This window comes from Podospora pseudopauciseta, assembly GCF_035222475.1.
Source record: "Podospora pseudopauciseta strain CBS 411.78 chromosome 7 map unlocalized CBS411.78m_7, whole genome shotgun sequence".
In the NCBI taxonomy this organism is placed as follows: domain Eukaryota; kingdom Fungi; phylum Ascomycota; class Sordariomycetes; order Sordariales; family Podosporaceae; genus Podospora; species Podospora pseudopauciseta.
In genome coordinates, this window is record NW_026946667.1 from 1641983 (window position 1) to 1658681 (window position 16699).

Below are 16699 nucleotides of genomic sequence, written 5' to 3' on the forward strand. Positions count from 1 at the left end.
GCGCGCCTGGCTGATTCCGTGTTGGTGATTGGCTGGCTATGTTTTTTGAAGCAATGATCCGTTTCTTCTTGAGCGGCATGGGTGTTGTGCTTGTCAGCTTGTCCAACGTCAAATCACGAGTGGGCAGAGACGTTGGCGGGTCGTCTGTGAATCCCTTCGTTTTCTCGACTTTATTTTTTGCGTTTCCCCTGCGCAACTCCGAAAATCTCAACAAACGTTTGAGGTTCCAAACTTGTTGCCCTTGCCTTCCCGCACAAAACTAGACTGGCGCCACCGAGTGGCAGTCATCATATTCCGTCGTTTTCCCCCCATCTCCAATGTGCTCGTCACCTGCTGTCACTCTGCCAGCCGCAAGCCGCAGCACCCCTCCTCGCAGACCCGCCAGACAGAGCCAGACAAGTTATGGATCGGTCGCAGAGGTTCGGCTCTCCCAACACCACGCATGAGCATCGCCCTTGAGCGCGAGCTCTTTTACAAACCCGAAACCCGGCCTTTTCGCCGCAAACTTTTCTCACACCATACCCCGCGATAGAGCCATCGTTGCGACCATCCCAAGATCCCGACACCGCACAACAAACTTGCGCAACCATGGCCACGCCGGCTGCTGCGATCACTGTGGGCACCACCACGGCCAAGATACCCGAGATTGATGAGGTCTGGAAGTAAGTCGCACAGCCGCCGGAGGAGACATGGGTTTGACTTTGGTGCGAGGGCCTTGGCTTGCTAACATGGAAAACTAGGGCTGCGCAGAAACTCCGTGGTACGATTGTCAAGGAACTGGAGCAGGTACAGGGTAGAGAAGCTGCCAACGAGGTGGCTCGCTTCGAGAAAGTCGAGAAGTTGATGGAGCAGTGAGTCAAAAATTGACTTTTGTACTCGCTCCTGGCTAATTTCTTCAGTTATCGCCTTGCCTGTGTCGAGGTCATCTGGCCCGACTTCCGAGTTACCAAGGAGAAGCACGTCGAGGACACTCTTTGGCAAGTTCACACATTGATCACCAAGGCCTACCGAAAGGTGCTTGGTAGGTTGAACGGCAACGACAATGCCGTACTTCGACGTAGAGTTGAGCGGTTATACGCCGCCTATTTGAAGACTGCGCAGTCCTTCTACAAGGGTTGGCTGCAGAGAGTGTGCGCTCGGTACAACATCAAGGATCTTCAACGCATAGCGCGCGTTATTGGCATCGAGATGTCTGTCCCAAAGGCCCACACGGTTGACGCTGCTGCTCATAGACTGGATGAGATTGTCAGGGACTCGTGCCACAAGACGCTCATCTACCTGGGAGACCTTGCTCGATATCGCACTCTTCTTCGCAACAAGGACCGCAACTGGGATAATGCGCTGTCGTACTACTTTCTCGCGAACGACCTGGCCCCAGAGTCAGGCTATGGCCACCACCAGTGCGGCGTCATCTACGCCGAAGTTGACGATCACTTGCACATCGTTTATCACATGTACCGCGCAATGGTCTGTGACAAGCCGCATCCAAATGCTGCGCCGAACCTTGAGCGAGAGTTCCGCGACATCCAGAAGAAGAGAGGCGGGGATGCCAGACAGGTCTTCATCACGTGGTTTCTGAAGCTTCAGGCCTTCTACTACCAGGGCAGAGAATTCTCTGAGCGTAAGGAACTCGAGAATGAAGTTGACCATCGTCTGGCCGTCGCCATGAAATCAGGCACACTTTTCAAATCGGACCAAGATTTGCTCAAAATCATTCTGATCAACATCACAAGCTATGCCGCTTGCGCACAGAAGGTTCAGGGTAAGATTGTTACTTATACCCCCCAAAGAGGACACAACTAACTGTAATAGACAAATGGACTGAGGAGAGATCTCGCTCATGCCAATATCTGCTCCTTCTCAACATTCGCACTATCCACACCATCTCAAAGCTGCTCCGAGACGAGCTTAACGAGCTGGTCAAACGTCAACCAGTGGAGACCACTCCAGTGCAAGAACAGGGCAAGTTCACGCCCGTCTTCGCCCGCGTCTTGCCTTTCCTGCGCGTGTACATGGCTTGGCTATGCTTTTACAGCACTGAACTGAAGCAGTACCAGGAGCACTTGGAGCCTCAATTTGGCGACATGTGCAAGATGCTCAGCATGGCCCTGGGTCTCCTCCTGGAGTTCGTAGCAACCGCTCAACAGCCTGGAAAGATTGTTCCGTGGCGTTTTGCCGAAGACGAGCTCACACTCGGTGTGAACTGCCTCAACGGCACAGAGTTGAAGGGCTGTCAGCTCTATTGCGACCCGTTTAGCAAGCAACCCAAGCCGCGACGGGATGAGTCCCCTGAGGATGAGTACTCAAACGACGACATTACTTGGAGCAGGATGCTGCACATTGCGCTCTGTGCTTTCGAGTTGGCAACTCCGGGATCCCCGTTTCCGCTCGTCACTGCTACGGCCTCTTCCAAGGATGCGGAGGGATATGCGACCGTCGTGTACCACGAAGGTCCCAAACACTTACCGCCAAGCGTCCAGAGCCCGCAACCGGCCTCTTCTGCTCCTACAACCACCGCAGCCCCTGCGCCTCCTGCAGCCGTTGCCACGCCGGCTCATGTACCTGCGGAAGTAGTAGCAGTCCCAAGCCCGTCAGACTCTGTTGAACTCTCGGAAGACCAAGAGTTCTATGGAGAGCGATTGCGCCGCGCCAGTGTCATTGCCAAGCACTCTACAAGCAAGAGAAACGCTCAGCCCGTAGCGCAAAGCGAGAGTACCTCTCACTCCGCTGAGGCCATCCGGGCCAGCCAGCCAGCGCAGAACTCAGACTTCCTTCCTATTGAGAATCAGATCTTCAACATCCTTAATGATTTCCTTAGCCCGCCGGAGACTCGCTCTGCCCAGAAGCCCGAAACGCCAACTCGACTGGACCCCGAGGACAGCACCTCCTACGGTATGGGTTCCTCCACGGCCAATGAGGTCTTCGGTGCCGCTTCATCGAGCCCTGGTCCAAACCCAGGTTCTGCCACGGGCAAGACCTTTCCCACGTTGCCATGGTCTTACTTTTTGGACTCGGGGGCTGGTGGGCCAGCTCAGAAGAATGGTGGAAGGAATGTAGGATCGAATGGCTGGGACACCGCCATGTCTTCAAGACCGGCCAGCCAAGGCAGTCCAGCCCATCTTGCCGGCAGCCACGGTTTTAACAATCCACTGGCGCACCATCAACACCGCTCTTCTGCTTCAGGCTCGTTCTCCAGGGACCGTGTAAACCAGCTTCAAGGCTATAGCCGTGACCCCTGGCAGCAAACTGGAAACAGCATGGCTTCCCAGGGTAGGACTGCTTCGAATCCTCTTTCACAGCAGAACATTTGGGGTCCGTCTAGCTCGCCCTTCTCTGGATCGCACAACTTCTCTGCCAACCCGTCCAGCCTCCCTTCAGTCAACAGCCCTATGGGCTTGCCAATGAGAACTTCTGGACTTGGTTACCAGCAAAGCAACACGGCAGCTCGCTCACCTCTCTCCGGCAACCCTCTCCATGCCTATCCAAATGGTGCGGACAGCGGCCATATCAACCCGCCTCCTGGGTTTGGTGGCAATGCTGTTGCGGCTCTGGCAGACTCGGTTTACACCACCTCTCCCGGCGCGCATGGCCATGGTCATCAGACTTATGGGTACCAGGACGCCATCACCGCCCAGCAGCAGCAGATGCTGGCGATGATGAGAGGCAATGTCAACGCTGAGAACAACTGGAACGGGTTCAACACGGCTTCCAAGCCCTCGCAGACTCTGCCACCGGGGCTTCAGAACCAGATGTATGGTGGTGCGTTTGCTTCGCAGCTGGGTAACCAGCAGCAGCAGCAGCAGGCTACGCGCAAAGCGGAAAACCTTCCTAAGCGCTGAGAAATGATGTCCAATGGATTCGACTCACATTTTTTGTACGGCTGTTTGTCAACCAACCAGGTCACCCTCTTGTCCTTGTTAGGAGGACTATCCGGGCATCCTTTAACGAGCGGGGCATACCTTTGCCAGCCAGTTTGGAATCCGAATCGACTTGTTCGTCTTCGAGTTCTTCGGCCACAACAAGCGATTGGCCGCGATGATCTCAACTTTGCATACATCCTTGCCTTTGGTCAACCTCGCAGAACTTGGGAAGCCCTATCGCCACCACCGCCACCGACCACAACCATTTTATCACGGCATCACAGCGATCAAGAAAGGGGATTTGACAGATTGCTCAACATGGCAGGTTGACGCCATGCTATTCGCCACAATATATTTATTGGCCTTCGCCCTTTGGCCCTGTGGTCTTCACCCCTGACCTGGAACGGTCTACCTATTCTACCAAATCTATCCACCCCCCGAAACCTTTCTCATAATGCTCAATATGATGATGCCTGGAGGGAGACAAGGGAAAAAGTTGATTTTCTCCCAAACGCATGACAGGAAAAAAAAAGAGAAGAAAATGAAAAAAAAAAAAAAAAAAAAAAAAAAAAAAAAACCAAACATTTCGCTCACACACACACAACACACAGCAACCTGACTTGCCTCCCGTTGTTGAAACCCAGATAGACTGACTCCTCTACCTTTTTCACACTTTTCCCGATGCGATTTGACCCCTCCAACGCCCTACAAGAAAAAGCAAAGGAATAGAAAAAAGAGTTCATTCATTGAGTGATCTACTGGCGGGAGTAGGTCTGCTTGGGGAAGGGGTAACTGGGAGGGGGGAGTTAGCTCGAGGTCATTCTTTTGAGTGAGGAGGATTTGGTTTGGAGAAAGTAGGGCTAGGGGAATAAGGGGCAGCGGAAAGTATTCTTCAGTAGCAGCAGTAGTAGTCGTTGCGCTTTTGCTTTTGTGCTCGCAAAAATAACACAGACTGATCAACCGAACTTTTGTGTGTGCTTTTCCTTTGTGTGGGTTGTGCGACATGTGAGTAAGGGAAAGAGGGGGAACAACTTACGAAGGACCCAACTCCTGAATGCTCAGACGAGCCAACCACTGGCCCATGTTGACAGCCTCCTCAAGGGGGTGACCATCAACAATGCCAGCGCAGAAACCGCCAGCAAAAGCATCACCAGCACCGTTGGTGTCGTTGATGAGCTCCTTGGCGAGCTCGTGAACAGGGTACTCCTTGACCTCATCCTCACCCTGAATGGCAACAACGGTAGGCTCGGTACCTTGAGTGATGATAGCCACACGCTTCCGCTGGGTGTTGATCTTGGGCAGGTTGGCGAGCGCCTTGGCGATCTCCTTGACATCCGTCAAACCAAGCCCATGGCTCTCAGAGTACGCAGCCGCCTCGCCCTCATTACCAATGACATAATCCCAATACGGCGCTGAGGCATCAAGCGGCTCCTTGAAGAACTGGCAGATGAACGGGGCGGACAAGCTCAAGATGAACGGCTTGTTCTTCTCGGCCGCCTGCTTGGCCAGCTCCTGGATCGCGGGGGGGCAGACGGTGAAGTGGTATCCGCCGACGTAGTAAGCCTCTGCGTTCTCGACGAGAGCCCAGATGTCTGGACGCTTGAGGTGCTCGAGGTCGTAGTGGTTGGCGGCGCCGAGCTCGGTGACCATGGAGCGGTTGTGGCCCGTGATGACGACGCCGCAGCGGCCGGTGGGGATCTTGGGGTCTACGCGGTACTCAACCCGGAGGCCGACCTGCTTGACGGCATCGCGGAGGATGGCGGCGTACTTGTCGTCGCCGGCGCCGCCGAGGTAGACGACAGAGTTGGGCGCGAGGATGTACTGGGCTCCGCGGGCGGTGTTTTGAGCGGCGCCGCCGGCGATGAGCTTGGCGTCGTAGTTGTTGAGGAGGTCCTCGTAGATGGGGAGGTGCTTCTCCTCGGCGAGGATGGCGTCGTTGGGCTTGAGGCCGTATTTTTCGAGGAGGGCCTCGTCGCCAAAGGCTTGGATATCTGGGGGGTTTAGTTAGCATAGGTGTACTCGGGAATAAATTGTAAATATCATATATTGCGGAAGAAGCGGGGGAGGTTGACCGCCCTTGCCCCCCGGAGAGGTCGGCCCCGTGGAATGGAAGCTCCCAAACCAAAATTATGAGCTCAAAAACACAACACCAATGAAAATCGCAACCTTACCAAGGAGAGGGTTCTCCAAGCAGAGCAGTCTGTAGTCCTTGGTGGCGGCCATTGTGATGTATGGGCAGTGTGTGTGTGGTGAAGGAGATGTGTGGAAGTTCAGGAAAGAATTTGTGCCCCTCTGTTGGATAGAAGTTGGACGGCAGCTTTACAACCCAGAAGGCGGGGCAATAATAAACAGGTGGGGTTTGAACCGGTGCCGCCATCGGACTTTTTACTGAATCCCCGCGAACCCCTGGTCAGCCCGGAGTATGAAATCTTGGCAGAGGGCCGAAGGGCTGAATATGTCGCCGATCTTATTCGGTGCATGTTACGGAGAAGTGACTTTCTGGAAGGGTTGCTGGTGGCTGACAATGACGGTGCTTAGCATTGTGGTTGTTGTGAGGCCGAGAAAGCTCTCCAAAGCTTGTCCCTAGCATCCATCACCCATCTACTAGCACAGGACAACCACGAAGACAACTGACGTCAGGAGGAAAAGGCAGAGCTTTGTTCACTCATATCGTATTCACCCTCGAATAGATAGAGGGGGTATCATCACCGCAACTAAGGTAATCACCCGGCCAAGTACATCAATGCCCAGTCACGGCTCGAACAGGGAGGAGGCTCTCTCCGCTCGCGTTTGCCCCGAAGTGAAGTGTTTCCTTGATTCCCGAGTTCCCCTGATGCAGTGCCGACCTGACCTGACCTGACCTCTTCCCCCTGACCAGATAACTTTTCAACAAGCTTTCGTGCCGACCGTCTTTTGGGAATCCTTTTATTTCATTTACGGCCATGATGCTTGCAGAAAAAGCAAGTCCCCCGTCCGATTCAGCAGTCCCGTAACTACAAAGCAACAAAGACCAATGCAATCCGTTGAACCCCTTGCCCAGATGTAGAACCGAGAAACACCCCTTACTCCTTCGTCTTCTGGGTACCACGCAGCAGACCCGTTCTGCGGGCAGCAATGAGACCCGCCTTTTGACCCTGGGCGGCGTATCTGGAAATGGTAGACGCCTTACCGATATGCTGGTGGTTACCCTGTACAAGTGTGTCAGCTCTGCGATACAAACCATGTGGGTTGTCAGAATGGCACTTACACCACCGTGAGGATGGTCGACGGGGTTCATGGCAACACCACGAGTCTTGGGCCATCTGTTGCGCTTGACAGCGAACTTGTGCTTGGCACGAGAAGCCTTGAGAAGGGGCTTGTCGGTTCTGCCACCACCGGCAACAATACCGATCATGCCGCGAGCGCTGGAGCTGACGACCTTCTTGGCGCCGGAGGGGAGCTTGATGCGGGTCTTGCCCTCATCGGGGTTGTGGCCGACAACGGTGATGTAGTTGCCGGAGGTGCGGCCGAGCGCACCACGGTCACCGACCTTCTCCTCGACGTTGGAGACGACGGTACCCTCGGGGACGGAAGCGAGGGGGAGGACGTTGCCGATGGTAAGAGCGGCGTTCTTGCCGGCGTAGATGAACTGGCCGGTGTACATGCCTTCGTTGGCAATGAAGGTCTCGGTGACCTTCTTGAACTTGTAGGGCGAGTTGAACTGAACGCGGGCGAGGGGAGCACCACGGCCGGGGTCGTGGATGATCTCCTTCACGATACCGCGAACGTAGCCATGACGCTCGGCGAAATCGAGAGATCTGAACTTGGCGGGGGCCTTGTTCAGGCGGGTGTTGGCAGTGAAGATACTGCCGCGACCCTTACGCTGGTTGCGGATCTGAAGTCGAACGAAAAGCAACGGTTAGCCGCCATTTCCAATTTCCCAAGATGTTCCCCGACTCTCGATGCCGCCATCAATTTTCTAATCGGTCGGTCGGCGCAACAACTCGCTTTCTCGGTGCCGAATCGAATCTCGTGGTGTATCGAAAAGTAGTTGGAATTGAAGCTGAGGTAGTACTTACGACGCGTCCCATCTTGCCCTGCCTACCTTGGTGATGTGAAAGGGACGGGGTTGACTCGGTGGTTGAGAAAGGCAGAGGTTGCGACTCGAGAATGTCTAGATCAGTGAAGCGATATTTTTGCCAAATTTCTGTGTGGACTGGCCCTGTGCCACAATTGGTTCGCTGTGGCTGTGGGGTGCCCTAACGCGGGGAGCTGTGTGGCTGCCAGCACTTGAGCCACTCAGCTGCCGAGTTTGGCGACCCACTCTGTCAGTTCGCTGACGTAAAGCTGGCTTCTTTATGCCAAGCGGGAGCTCTGTCTTTGACCTCAGACGATGAATTCGAGATGCAAGGTCCCAACAATCTAGCTGCAAAACTTATAGCATATCGAGTTTAATATCTCGTATTTCACTTGCAAGATTATACCATCATTCAGCCACTCCAAATTTCTTGAACAAAGCATCCCCCTCTTCCAATGTGCCCATGGCAGGACCCCATTCTCGTCTCACTCTTTTGATTGATAGACGAGCGAGCCCAGAGCACCTACAGTGTCAGATACCAGCAGTTGGTGTCATATTCGCACAGTACGTGCAGTGCCTCCAAGATGGGGCGAGTGCCGCCGACCGTGATCTCCCATCATCGTCGTCTCGTCTCCAGAACGCCCAACATCATCAAAATGACAGCACAAACACGCAGGGAATCATCAGCACGACTGCTGACTTAACTTACACACTATTCATGGATCGCTTTGCATTCCATCTGTCGTCACATTCATGGTTTCACTTTTACTCAATGCTAACGGCGCTGTAGGTGCAAGATATATTTGCCTTGAAAAGAGCCAACAGTTTGGCTGTTGCGCGCATTTCTGTCGAATCGCCATGTTTTTTTCCGGGGGTGAGCATATTGCTACTCCATGGGTTTTGATGTGTGGGACCGGCTGCCAGTGAGAGAGCTGCGGCGCGTTTTATGTCAATCAACCACGATCAAGCGATCGAGGAGTGCAGCCCGATCCGTGGTGATGGAGACCACTCTCACATTCACCAAACCAAACGCGGACTCCTCCGCAACCCGGCAGATTGATTGCAAGCCAACTCACTCGAGGTTTCTGCAAGACTGGTCTTATGTACAAGACTCTGGTCGAACCAGAAAGCCAGTGTGGGATGGCTTATCAGCGTTCTGTCATATCCTGTTTCCTTTCTGATGACCAGTTATACCTTCATTGCTGTTTCCCGTGATTTTTGAAAAAGCTATTCGACGGTTTGGAATACGCAAAGTTGCTGGTCTTGAAGGTGGGGGTCCCTTCGTTGGCTGTTTGCCGTCTCATGAGGAAGAGGACACCGTCTGGGGAGGGTGCTGGGTGAGAAAACACTCGAAGCTGATCTGAGCATATCGTGGTTGAAGAAGTTGGCATTGGTTGGGCCACAACACCAAGGGTTGAGGCGGAATGTGAGGAGCGGGTCATTTGGACAAGCTTCCAGGGCGAGCGAGCCCTTTTGGGCATTGTCGAAACCCACCGTTACCCGCTGCCGGCCGGGTGTACAAGTCAACCCCTTGACCATAACATCAACACACGCAGCCAATGGCTACCTCGGACATCACACAGACCAGCCATCCAGCCTCGTGCCTCACGGGTAGGGCACAATGAGCGGTCAATGAAAAACCTCCTCGTCACAAATCGTCTTCGGTTGGATGGAGGGTATCGTCAGTGAGAGGCTCTTGGTGGCTTTCTGGGCACTGTTCAGGACAAGTAGAATGATGGTGATGGAAGGTGGTGATGGAAGCGAGACTGGCTCGTGCCATGAGCTTCAAGCAGGCAGACCGAGGGATGTGGACAAACCGGGCCTGTGCTTGCCACGGCAAGACAACCTGAAGAGGAGAATGCAAGATATATTAGCTTGTCTGGGAGCAAGAGGCCCAGAGGTAACCTTTAGTTTTAAGTTAGCCAACCTATCATGTTCTTTGGGCTCTTGGTGAAAGTAGCAAGGTAGGCTGGGAGGGCCCTGGCCATTATCGCTCGGCCGGTACGTAATTTCTTGCAGCCGATCGACCTTCCTCCATCTTTCTCTCCTACAACCTCCACACCTGTCTCTCGACTTGCGCTTGCTGCCACCGTCCACCCACCTCAGCAAACGCCCATTAACCGACAATAGCGTTCACGCTCAACAAAATGGCCGACGACGATTCTTCAGATCTCTCGTCTATTTCATCGCTATCGGCGCCTCCTAGTGACGATGAGTCTGGTCTCGAATTGACCAAGGAAAAGGGCATTCTGAAGTTCTTCCACAAGATCGACCGCAACCCTGCCTTGGAGCCCAAGGAGAAGACACCGCCCCGACCCAAAAGAGAACCATCGCCACCACACGAATATGTGCTAGCTGACAACCCCGACATCGCTGTACGTATTTCTGGCATCATTCGCGTCATTGAAGCGTTGCGACGCGAAAGATCGCGCACAGCGTGCCCCCTGCGAGGGCTAGATAGCTGTCCCGCGGCAGCTATGTGGGGGACCAAGCTGACTTTTTTGTGTGCTCACAGTTTATCGTAATGTTCCGCGCCCGATTCAGCGAGGCTTTCCCCAAAAGTATGGCGAACTTTGGACCGCAAGAGCTGGAGCGCGATGTCGTCGATTCTGTTCCTGGCGAGCGCGTCGAGCACTTTTTGTGCGCCATCTTGGGGCTTTTGCTGAACAGGAAGCAGGATGTCAAGTACGTCATTTCCAAGCTGCGGAGGCTATCGAAAACCTATTTGATCTGAACAAACCGCTGATTCATCCGGTGCATAGGCCTGGCCACTACAATCGCGCGTTGGAGGAGGCTGTTCAGTCGCACAAGGGACAGTGGGCGAGGGATTGGGAGAGCCGAAACCCGCTTTCTGGGGGTGCCACGTTTGCGTCCATGACGCCAGTCCAACGGGTATGGTCTAGCTCTGAAGTCTGCAGTGATCTGCTTTTTTTGCTAATCTCTCTCGCCATTGTAATTGCAGCTCACCTTGTTGCGCACGCTTATTCAATGGTCGCTCGCCTCCTCCGATGCGATCAAGTCAATGATCAACCAGCAATACAAGAACCGACACGAAGATGATCGCAACATTCCTCTCAGCGTTCAGGTGTGGGGCGGAGACGGTGACAAGCGCCGGTACTTCTTAATTGAGGGCAACGACGACACTTCCTTCCGTGTGTACAGGGAGAGCAATCCAGCCGGTGTTCACCGGACCTGGTGGAGCGTTGCTGGCAGCATTGAGGAGCTTCAGGCTCTAGCCAACAAGTTGGAGACTCAGGATGGAGGGCCCAAGGCTAGGCAGTTCGCAAAGAACATTCTCAATGCGATTCCTAGATTTGAGGCTACCGAGGAGAAGAGGAGACGCAGAGAGTATCGCCAGATGCAGAAGGAACGGTTCAGGCGGCCAGAGCCTGGTTTCTCTCTCTATGAGGGCCGCACCAGAGGCAAGAGGATGAAGTACACATATTCCGACGACGAGGCCGAGTTTCTTACCGATTCCACCAACCGCCGATCTACTCGCAACACACGAAACCACACACCGGCCGAGCCAAGTGGTCCAGTCACTACTGCGAGCGGGCGCCAGATTAGAGCCCCTACGAGACTCAACGCAGAGAAATCCAGCGAAGCTCCGAGCGCGGCTACTAGTGTTCAGGGCGATGACACAGAGAACAAGGAGAATGAGCTTGGGCCAAGGGGACGCCCTAGACGCTCTGCTGCTGTCAATCACGGTACAAACGGCTGGGCCGCCAGCAAAAAGAGAAAGAGCGAGGAGTTCGAGTCGGATGCGTCAGACGGAAGCGAGCCTGATTTTGGGGATGACGAAGAGGAGGAGGCCGACATCCCAGACGAGTCTGAAGACGAGGAGGAATTCGAGGAGGATTCGCCCATGGACGAGGATTTGGAGGATCAGGCCGAACCCGGCAGCAAAATCTTCAAATTCCCGATCCGAGTTGCGTTTGATGAGAACAACAAGGTGTGGCAAATTCCTGGCCCGGCCGTGGTTGTTTCACCAAAGAACGCCAGGGCTGCAGCTCGCAGGAATGTGGTTGTGAGTGAGAGCTCCGAGTCGACTGGCGCAGAGGATGAGCCAGAGGAGCCAGAGCCACCGGCCGCTGAGGAGATTATCGCCGTCCCAGCCAAACGCGCCTCGACACCTCAGACCCAAACGGAGACTAATGTTGACAAATCTGGCGAGAAGGAGGTTAAGACTACAGATGAGGTTACGGCTCCTCCCACGCCCTCGAGCGGGCCAGCCACGGCTTTGGCTTTCCGGGGCAGTCCAGAGAAGCCAGCGCAGCCGCCAATGGCTGCGGCGCAGGCTGTACCAGCCGTGGGCGACATCGAGTAAGGCGACGTCATCGAGGAGGCCGGCTGGTGAACTTGGGGGGGGTTTTGGGAGATTATTTATTGCGGTATGGCGGTGTATGTGGCTCCTGAGGCGGGAGAAAAAGGAGAAGGCGTTTGGTAGATGAAATCGTTCAGGACTGTGATCGCCTGTTATTGGAGGCCTTTTCAAGGAAGCCGGCTCAGCTGTTTTATTTATTTCAGACCGTTTATGTCATACAGTCGGGCAGGCAGCGGGGTTGCTGGGTCAAAACGCAGGTTATCATGGAGAAAGAGCTTGGTGTTGGGGGGAGGGTTGAGTATGTTGATTAGCTGGTTTTATGTTCTACGAACTGCATGGCTATTCTTGTTAGGAAGAGAAAGAACACTGAGAACATGTATCTTCGCAACAAGAAATAACTGTTGAACTCTTTGACTTTGCATCGATAAGATAACCGATATCCATATTCCGTGCAATGCCGTGTGTTGTACGCCTGTGTCATTATTATATATGAAAACCTCTCCCCCTTCTTTCTCACATGGTACCATTCACCCTTCTACCTCCTCTTATACCCCCTCTCCCCGGGAATCGGCCAGTTATTCACACCCCACCACCACCGCCTCACCCGCGCACCCAGGCTCTGCCCGCTGAGCTGGGCATTTCTGTTCCAATGCTGCCAACCGCAAATCGCGAGGTTGTAAGCAACGCCTTGAACGAGAGGCATGATCATCTATTTTGTCCCCCATTAGCCCCACTCCCCCCTGCCGTCTATTCCCCCCGACTGGAGCTCACCTGATCCCTCGCCGTGATTAGAGCGATCTTCCACCAGGTATCCGCGTTTTTGATGCTGGCGAGGTAGGACTGTTCAAACCTGAGGTCGGGGAGCGGGGGGAGGTGATGGCGGGAGACGGGTTTTATTTTGCGGGAAGAGGAATGGGGGTAGTCTTCATCGTCGTCGGAGAGGTCGGATAGGTCGGTTTCGGGGTCTGATGTTGAGGAGATGTGGACGGGAGTCTTTTTGGAGGCGGCGGTGGATGGGTTGGTGTCGTGGGCGGCGGAAGGGGAGGGGTTGATGTGCGAGGTTTGGAGGGTTTCGGCTACCTGAAGGGGGAGGGAGTCTGCCATGGTGGACAACAATGGACGTGTGTGAGGGAAGAAGGGAGCTTGTTTGTGATAGTGGGGGTTCATTGATTGGGACACGGGACTACACTACGGATAGGGGAAGTTGCATCATAATACTAAGATGGTCATAGCTTTGTTCCACTTGTCAGTAGTTAAGTGGATTAGTGCTTAGTGTAGTAGTAATGCTAGCTTGTCTAAGGGTCAGCCGGAAATAAGGCTGACAGGATGTGGCTGAGGCTCTTCTTGATGAGTCTTCAAGACACGTGGAAGTCTTCTAGAATCAATAGCTGTGACGATGGTGAAGACGCTTGGTTAGAGCCAAACAGTTCCCTGGTTTGCAGTGTCAGACAGACCGTCCAAAGTCACAATCCCAGGTTTTCTGTATGATACAGCGTCAGCAGCGTCAGAGCATGTAACAGCTGCAAATGCCCCACACCCAATCAGGGTAATCGGGCTGACCGCCCAATGATGACTCGCGGTCAGGCAACACTTGTGGGGTCAGGAGCGCCACTGCTGGCTCCAATGTGCCAGGTCTTAAAAGGCCATAAAAGCCTTTTTTACAGGCTTTCCCTCGCCCTGCGAAACCCCTCCCTGACGAGTTGGCCAACCCCACCACCAATTTTTGAGATTTCCCTGCCCCCAAGAAACCAACACCAAAAAATCAAAGAAACCCAAACCCCGCTCGCTTTCCCACAACCCCTTGCGGAGAAGGAGTTTGCGCGGCGAGTCTCTTCTTCTTCCTCTTCTCTTTTTCCAGTCTCTTTTTTTCTTCTCCTTCTTGTTCGACAGCACTTTAACGGGTTTTGATTCGCTTCAGTCGTTGATTGTTCAACATGAGCGACCCCAACGCCAACGAGGCGGAGAAGAACGTGAGCACATCTACCTCTCTCCTTCCTTACCTTGCCCAACCCTGTCTCTCGGCCGATTCCGTTGGGGCGCGCCATTTTTTGCTTCTTTGGGTCTGGTTTACTGATGCCGTATCATGATGAATAGATTGAGATATGGAAGGTGAAGAAGTTGATTAAGCGCCTGGAGGCCGCTCGCGGCAATGGCACCAGCATGATCTCCCTCATTATTCGTACGTGCTCACTGCTCTCTCTTCGCACATTCCCGTGTGCCCAGCCGGGCCTGGTGTGGCTGCCCGCCCGCCGATGCCTTAGCCGAACTCAATGCCACCAAGCAACATGTGACTGACTTTCTTGATAGCTCCCAAGGATCAGATTTCCCGTGCGGCCAAGATGTTGGCTGAAGAATACGTATGTCTTTTTCTGACCCTCCCTCGCACCTTGATGGCCTCAGGGGAAAGTTAACGCGTGGTGTCACAGGGTACCGCCTCCAACATCAAGTCCCGTGTCAATCGTCAGTCTGTCTTGTCGGCCATTACCTCGACCCAGCAGCGTCTCAAGCTGTACAACAAGGTCCCTCCCAATGGCCTCGTCGTCTACTGCGGTGAAATCTTGACCTCGGAAGGCAAGGAACGTAAGGTCAATATCGATTTCGAGCCCTTCAAGCCCATCAACACTTCGCTCTACCTCTGTGACAACAAGTTCCATACCGAGGCGCTTGCTGAGCTTCTCGAGTCTGATCAGAAGTTCGGTTTCATTGTCATGGACGGTAACGGAGCTCTGTTCGGCACCCTGAGTGGAAACACCCGTGACATTGTTCACAAGTTCTCGGTTGATCTTCCCAAGAAGCACGGTCGTGGTGGTCAATCCGCTCTGCGTTTCGCCCGTCTCAGAGAGGAAAAGCGTCACAATTACGTGCGCAAGGTTGCCGAGTTGGCCGTCCAGAACTTCATCACCAACGACAAGGTCAACGTTATGGGTATCGTGCTTGCTGGTTCTGCCGATTTCAAGAACGATCTCAACGCCTCCGACATGTTCGATCAGCGTCTTGCCACCAAGGTCATCAAGGTTGTTGATGTGTCTTATGGTGGTGAGAACGGGTTCAACCAGGCCATCGAGTTGGCTTCTGAGACCCTCGGCAACGTCAAGTTCATTCAGGAGAAGAAGCTCATCGGCAAGTACTTTGAGGAAATCAGCCAGGATACCGGCCGTATCTGCTACGGTGTTGAGGATACCCTCAAGGCTTTGGAGCTCGGTGCTGTCGAGACTTTGATTGTCTTTGAGAACCTCGAGGTCACACGCTGGGTCCTCAAGGACAGCAATGGTGCCGAGATTATCATTCATTCTACTAAGCAGCAGGATGCGGCTAACCGGGACCGGTTCATGGACAAGGAGACTGGCCAGGAGATGGAAGTTGTCTCCCAGGAGTCTTTCCTCGAGTGGATCGCCGAGCACTACAAGGATTTTGGTACCACTCTCGAGTTTGTTTCGGACAGGTCGACTGAGGGCAACCAGTTCGTCAAGGGCTTTGGCGGTATCGGTGGTATCCTCCGGTACAAGGTCAACTTTGAGCAGTTGAACGAAGTGGATGACGATGATGAGTACTACGACGATTGACAGTTTGATTCCCTCGTTGATAGCGAGGGACCCGGAACTGAAGCCATCACGTCCGAGCCGGAGACACTGCATGCCGACCAGCCGCAAGCCAAGCCACGGAGCCAGGGGAAGTTGCCGCCTGCTCAGCGGCGGCTGATGAAGGGCTTTACGGCGAGCCCAGGGTCGACTGAGGTGTCGCGTCCTAGCCCGCTTCGCTCTGTAATGACGGCTTCTTAAGTTACCACTTTGCATAGGGTGGGGGTGTGTTGTCGAGGGGCTTGGTTTTTGGACACTCCTTTGTGGGGAGGTGTGCAGGACAGCTCTCGAGACACCATCCATCATCATCAAGTTTGCTTCCGAGGCCTTTTTATTTTTGTAAACTGCCTCCAGGAAGAATCGAGAGGAACGAGAAGTCGGACAAGTTCGTCAAAAGGCATCACTTCGTTACAGGGCACGTCAGGTCAAGGAGGAATGGTTCGGGGAAACCTTGGGGGCACGAGGCTGGACCGGATTTGAGATTTCGTTTCTGATGTTTCAATTCCGGGCCACGCGGGGTGTCTATTCGGTCTTTACTACTGTCGATTCGCGGGAGGAAAGCAGGGCTTAGATATGTAGCTAGTTTGCGGGACCCAACACTCTTTTGTCACTTGATTTTGTTTCTTTTATTGTGTATGATGACGCTTCTGTTGTGTATGAGTATGATGTTATGATGTATGAGTGAAAGTGACTTGAAAGGCCGTGTAGCGAAAGACCGAACTCGGCCGGTAGAAATACAAGTTTGCGGGGTTTCAAACTCGAAAACTTTGTGAATCGAATCCGGGGGGCGGGGGGAAGGCGGGGGCACTTATGAGACGGCCGGGCCGGGCCGGTGGTGGTTGTATCACGCAAGGGGTGGGTAACTTCTCCGGATTTAGGT

General features: G+C 53.9%; 6 protein-coding genes across 6 annotated transcripts; 3 read left to right on the forward strand and 3 right to left on the reverse strand.

The window, feature by feature from the left end:
* The first annotated feature begins 57 nt into the window (after window positions 1-57).
* Window positions 58-4836, forward strand: QC763_708210 (uncharacterized protein). Its single transcript, XM_062915810.1, has 4 exons — window positions 58-662; window positions 741-851; window positions 900-1762; window positions 1813-4836. Exons 1-4 carry the CDS (start codon window positions 589-591, stop codon window positions 3837-3839), a joined length of 3075 nt encoding a protein of 1024 aa, XP_062761802.1. The 5' UTR covers window positions 58-588; the 3' UTR covers window positions 3840-4836.
* On the reverse strand, window positions 4170-6083 carry ADO1 (adenosine kinase; the record flags this gene model as incomplete). Its single annotated transcript, XM_062915811.1, has 3 exons — window positions 4170-4652; window positions 4897-5851; window positions 6032-6083. The coding sequence occupies 3 exons, from the start codon at window positions 6081-6083 to the stop codon at window positions 4616-4618; spliced, it is 1044 nt and encodes a 347-aa protein (XP_062761803.1). The 3' UTR covers window positions 4170-4615.
* Window positions 6084-6922: 839 nt separating this feature from the next.
* RPL2 (60S ribosomal protein L2) lies at window positions 6923-8224 on the reverse strand (the record flags this gene model as incomplete). The annotated part of the gene is made up of 3 exons (XM_062915812.1): window positions 7919-8224; window positions 7108-7734; window positions 6923-7048 (listed from the first exon to the last, which is right to left on the reverse strand). The coding sequence occupies exons 1-3, from the start codon at window positions 7928-7930 to the stop codon at window positions 6923-6925; spliced, it is 765 nt and encodes a 254-aa protein (XP_062761804.1). The 5' UTR covers window positions 7931-8224.
* A 15-nt stretch (window positions 8225-8239) lies between these two features.
* QC763_708240 (uncharacterized protein) lies at window positions 8240-12661 on the forward strand. Its single transcript, XM_062915813.1, has 6 exons — window positions 8240-8506; window positions 8708-9918; window positions 10048-10292; window positions 10433-10602; window positions 10680-10809; window positions 10880-12661. Exons 3-6 carry the CDS (start codon window positions 10065-10067, stop codon window positions 12242-12244), a joined length of 1893 nt encoding a protein of 630 aa, XP_062761805.1. The 5' UTR covers window positions 8240-8506; window positions 8708-9918; window positions 10048-10064; the 3' UTR covers window positions 12245-12661.
* On the reverse strand, window positions 12636-13670 carry QC763_708250 (uncharacterized protein). Its single transcript, XM_062915814.1, has 2 exons — window positions 13013-13670; window positions 12636-12950 (listed from the first exon to the last, which is right to left on the reverse strand). The coding sequence occupies exons 1-2, from the start codon at window positions 13406-13408 to the stop codon at window positions 12777-12779; spliced, it is 570 nt and encodes a 189-aa protein (XP_062761806.1). The 5' UTR covers window positions 13409-13670; the 3' UTR covers window positions 12636-12776.
* A 228-nt stretch (window positions 13671-13898) lies between these two features.
* On the forward strand, window positions 13899-15804 carry ERF1 (translation termination factor eRF1; the record flags this gene model as incomplete). The annotated part of the gene is made up of 4 exons (XM_062915815.1): window positions 13899-14211; window positions 14336-14420; window positions 14549-14598; window positions 14668-15804. Exons 1-4 carry the CDS (start codon window positions 14176-14178, stop codon window positions 15802-15804), a joined length of 1308 nt encoding a protein of 435 aa, XP_062761807.1. The 5' UTR covers window positions 13899-14175.
* Between the last annotated feature and the right edge of the window lie 895 nt (window positions 15805-16699).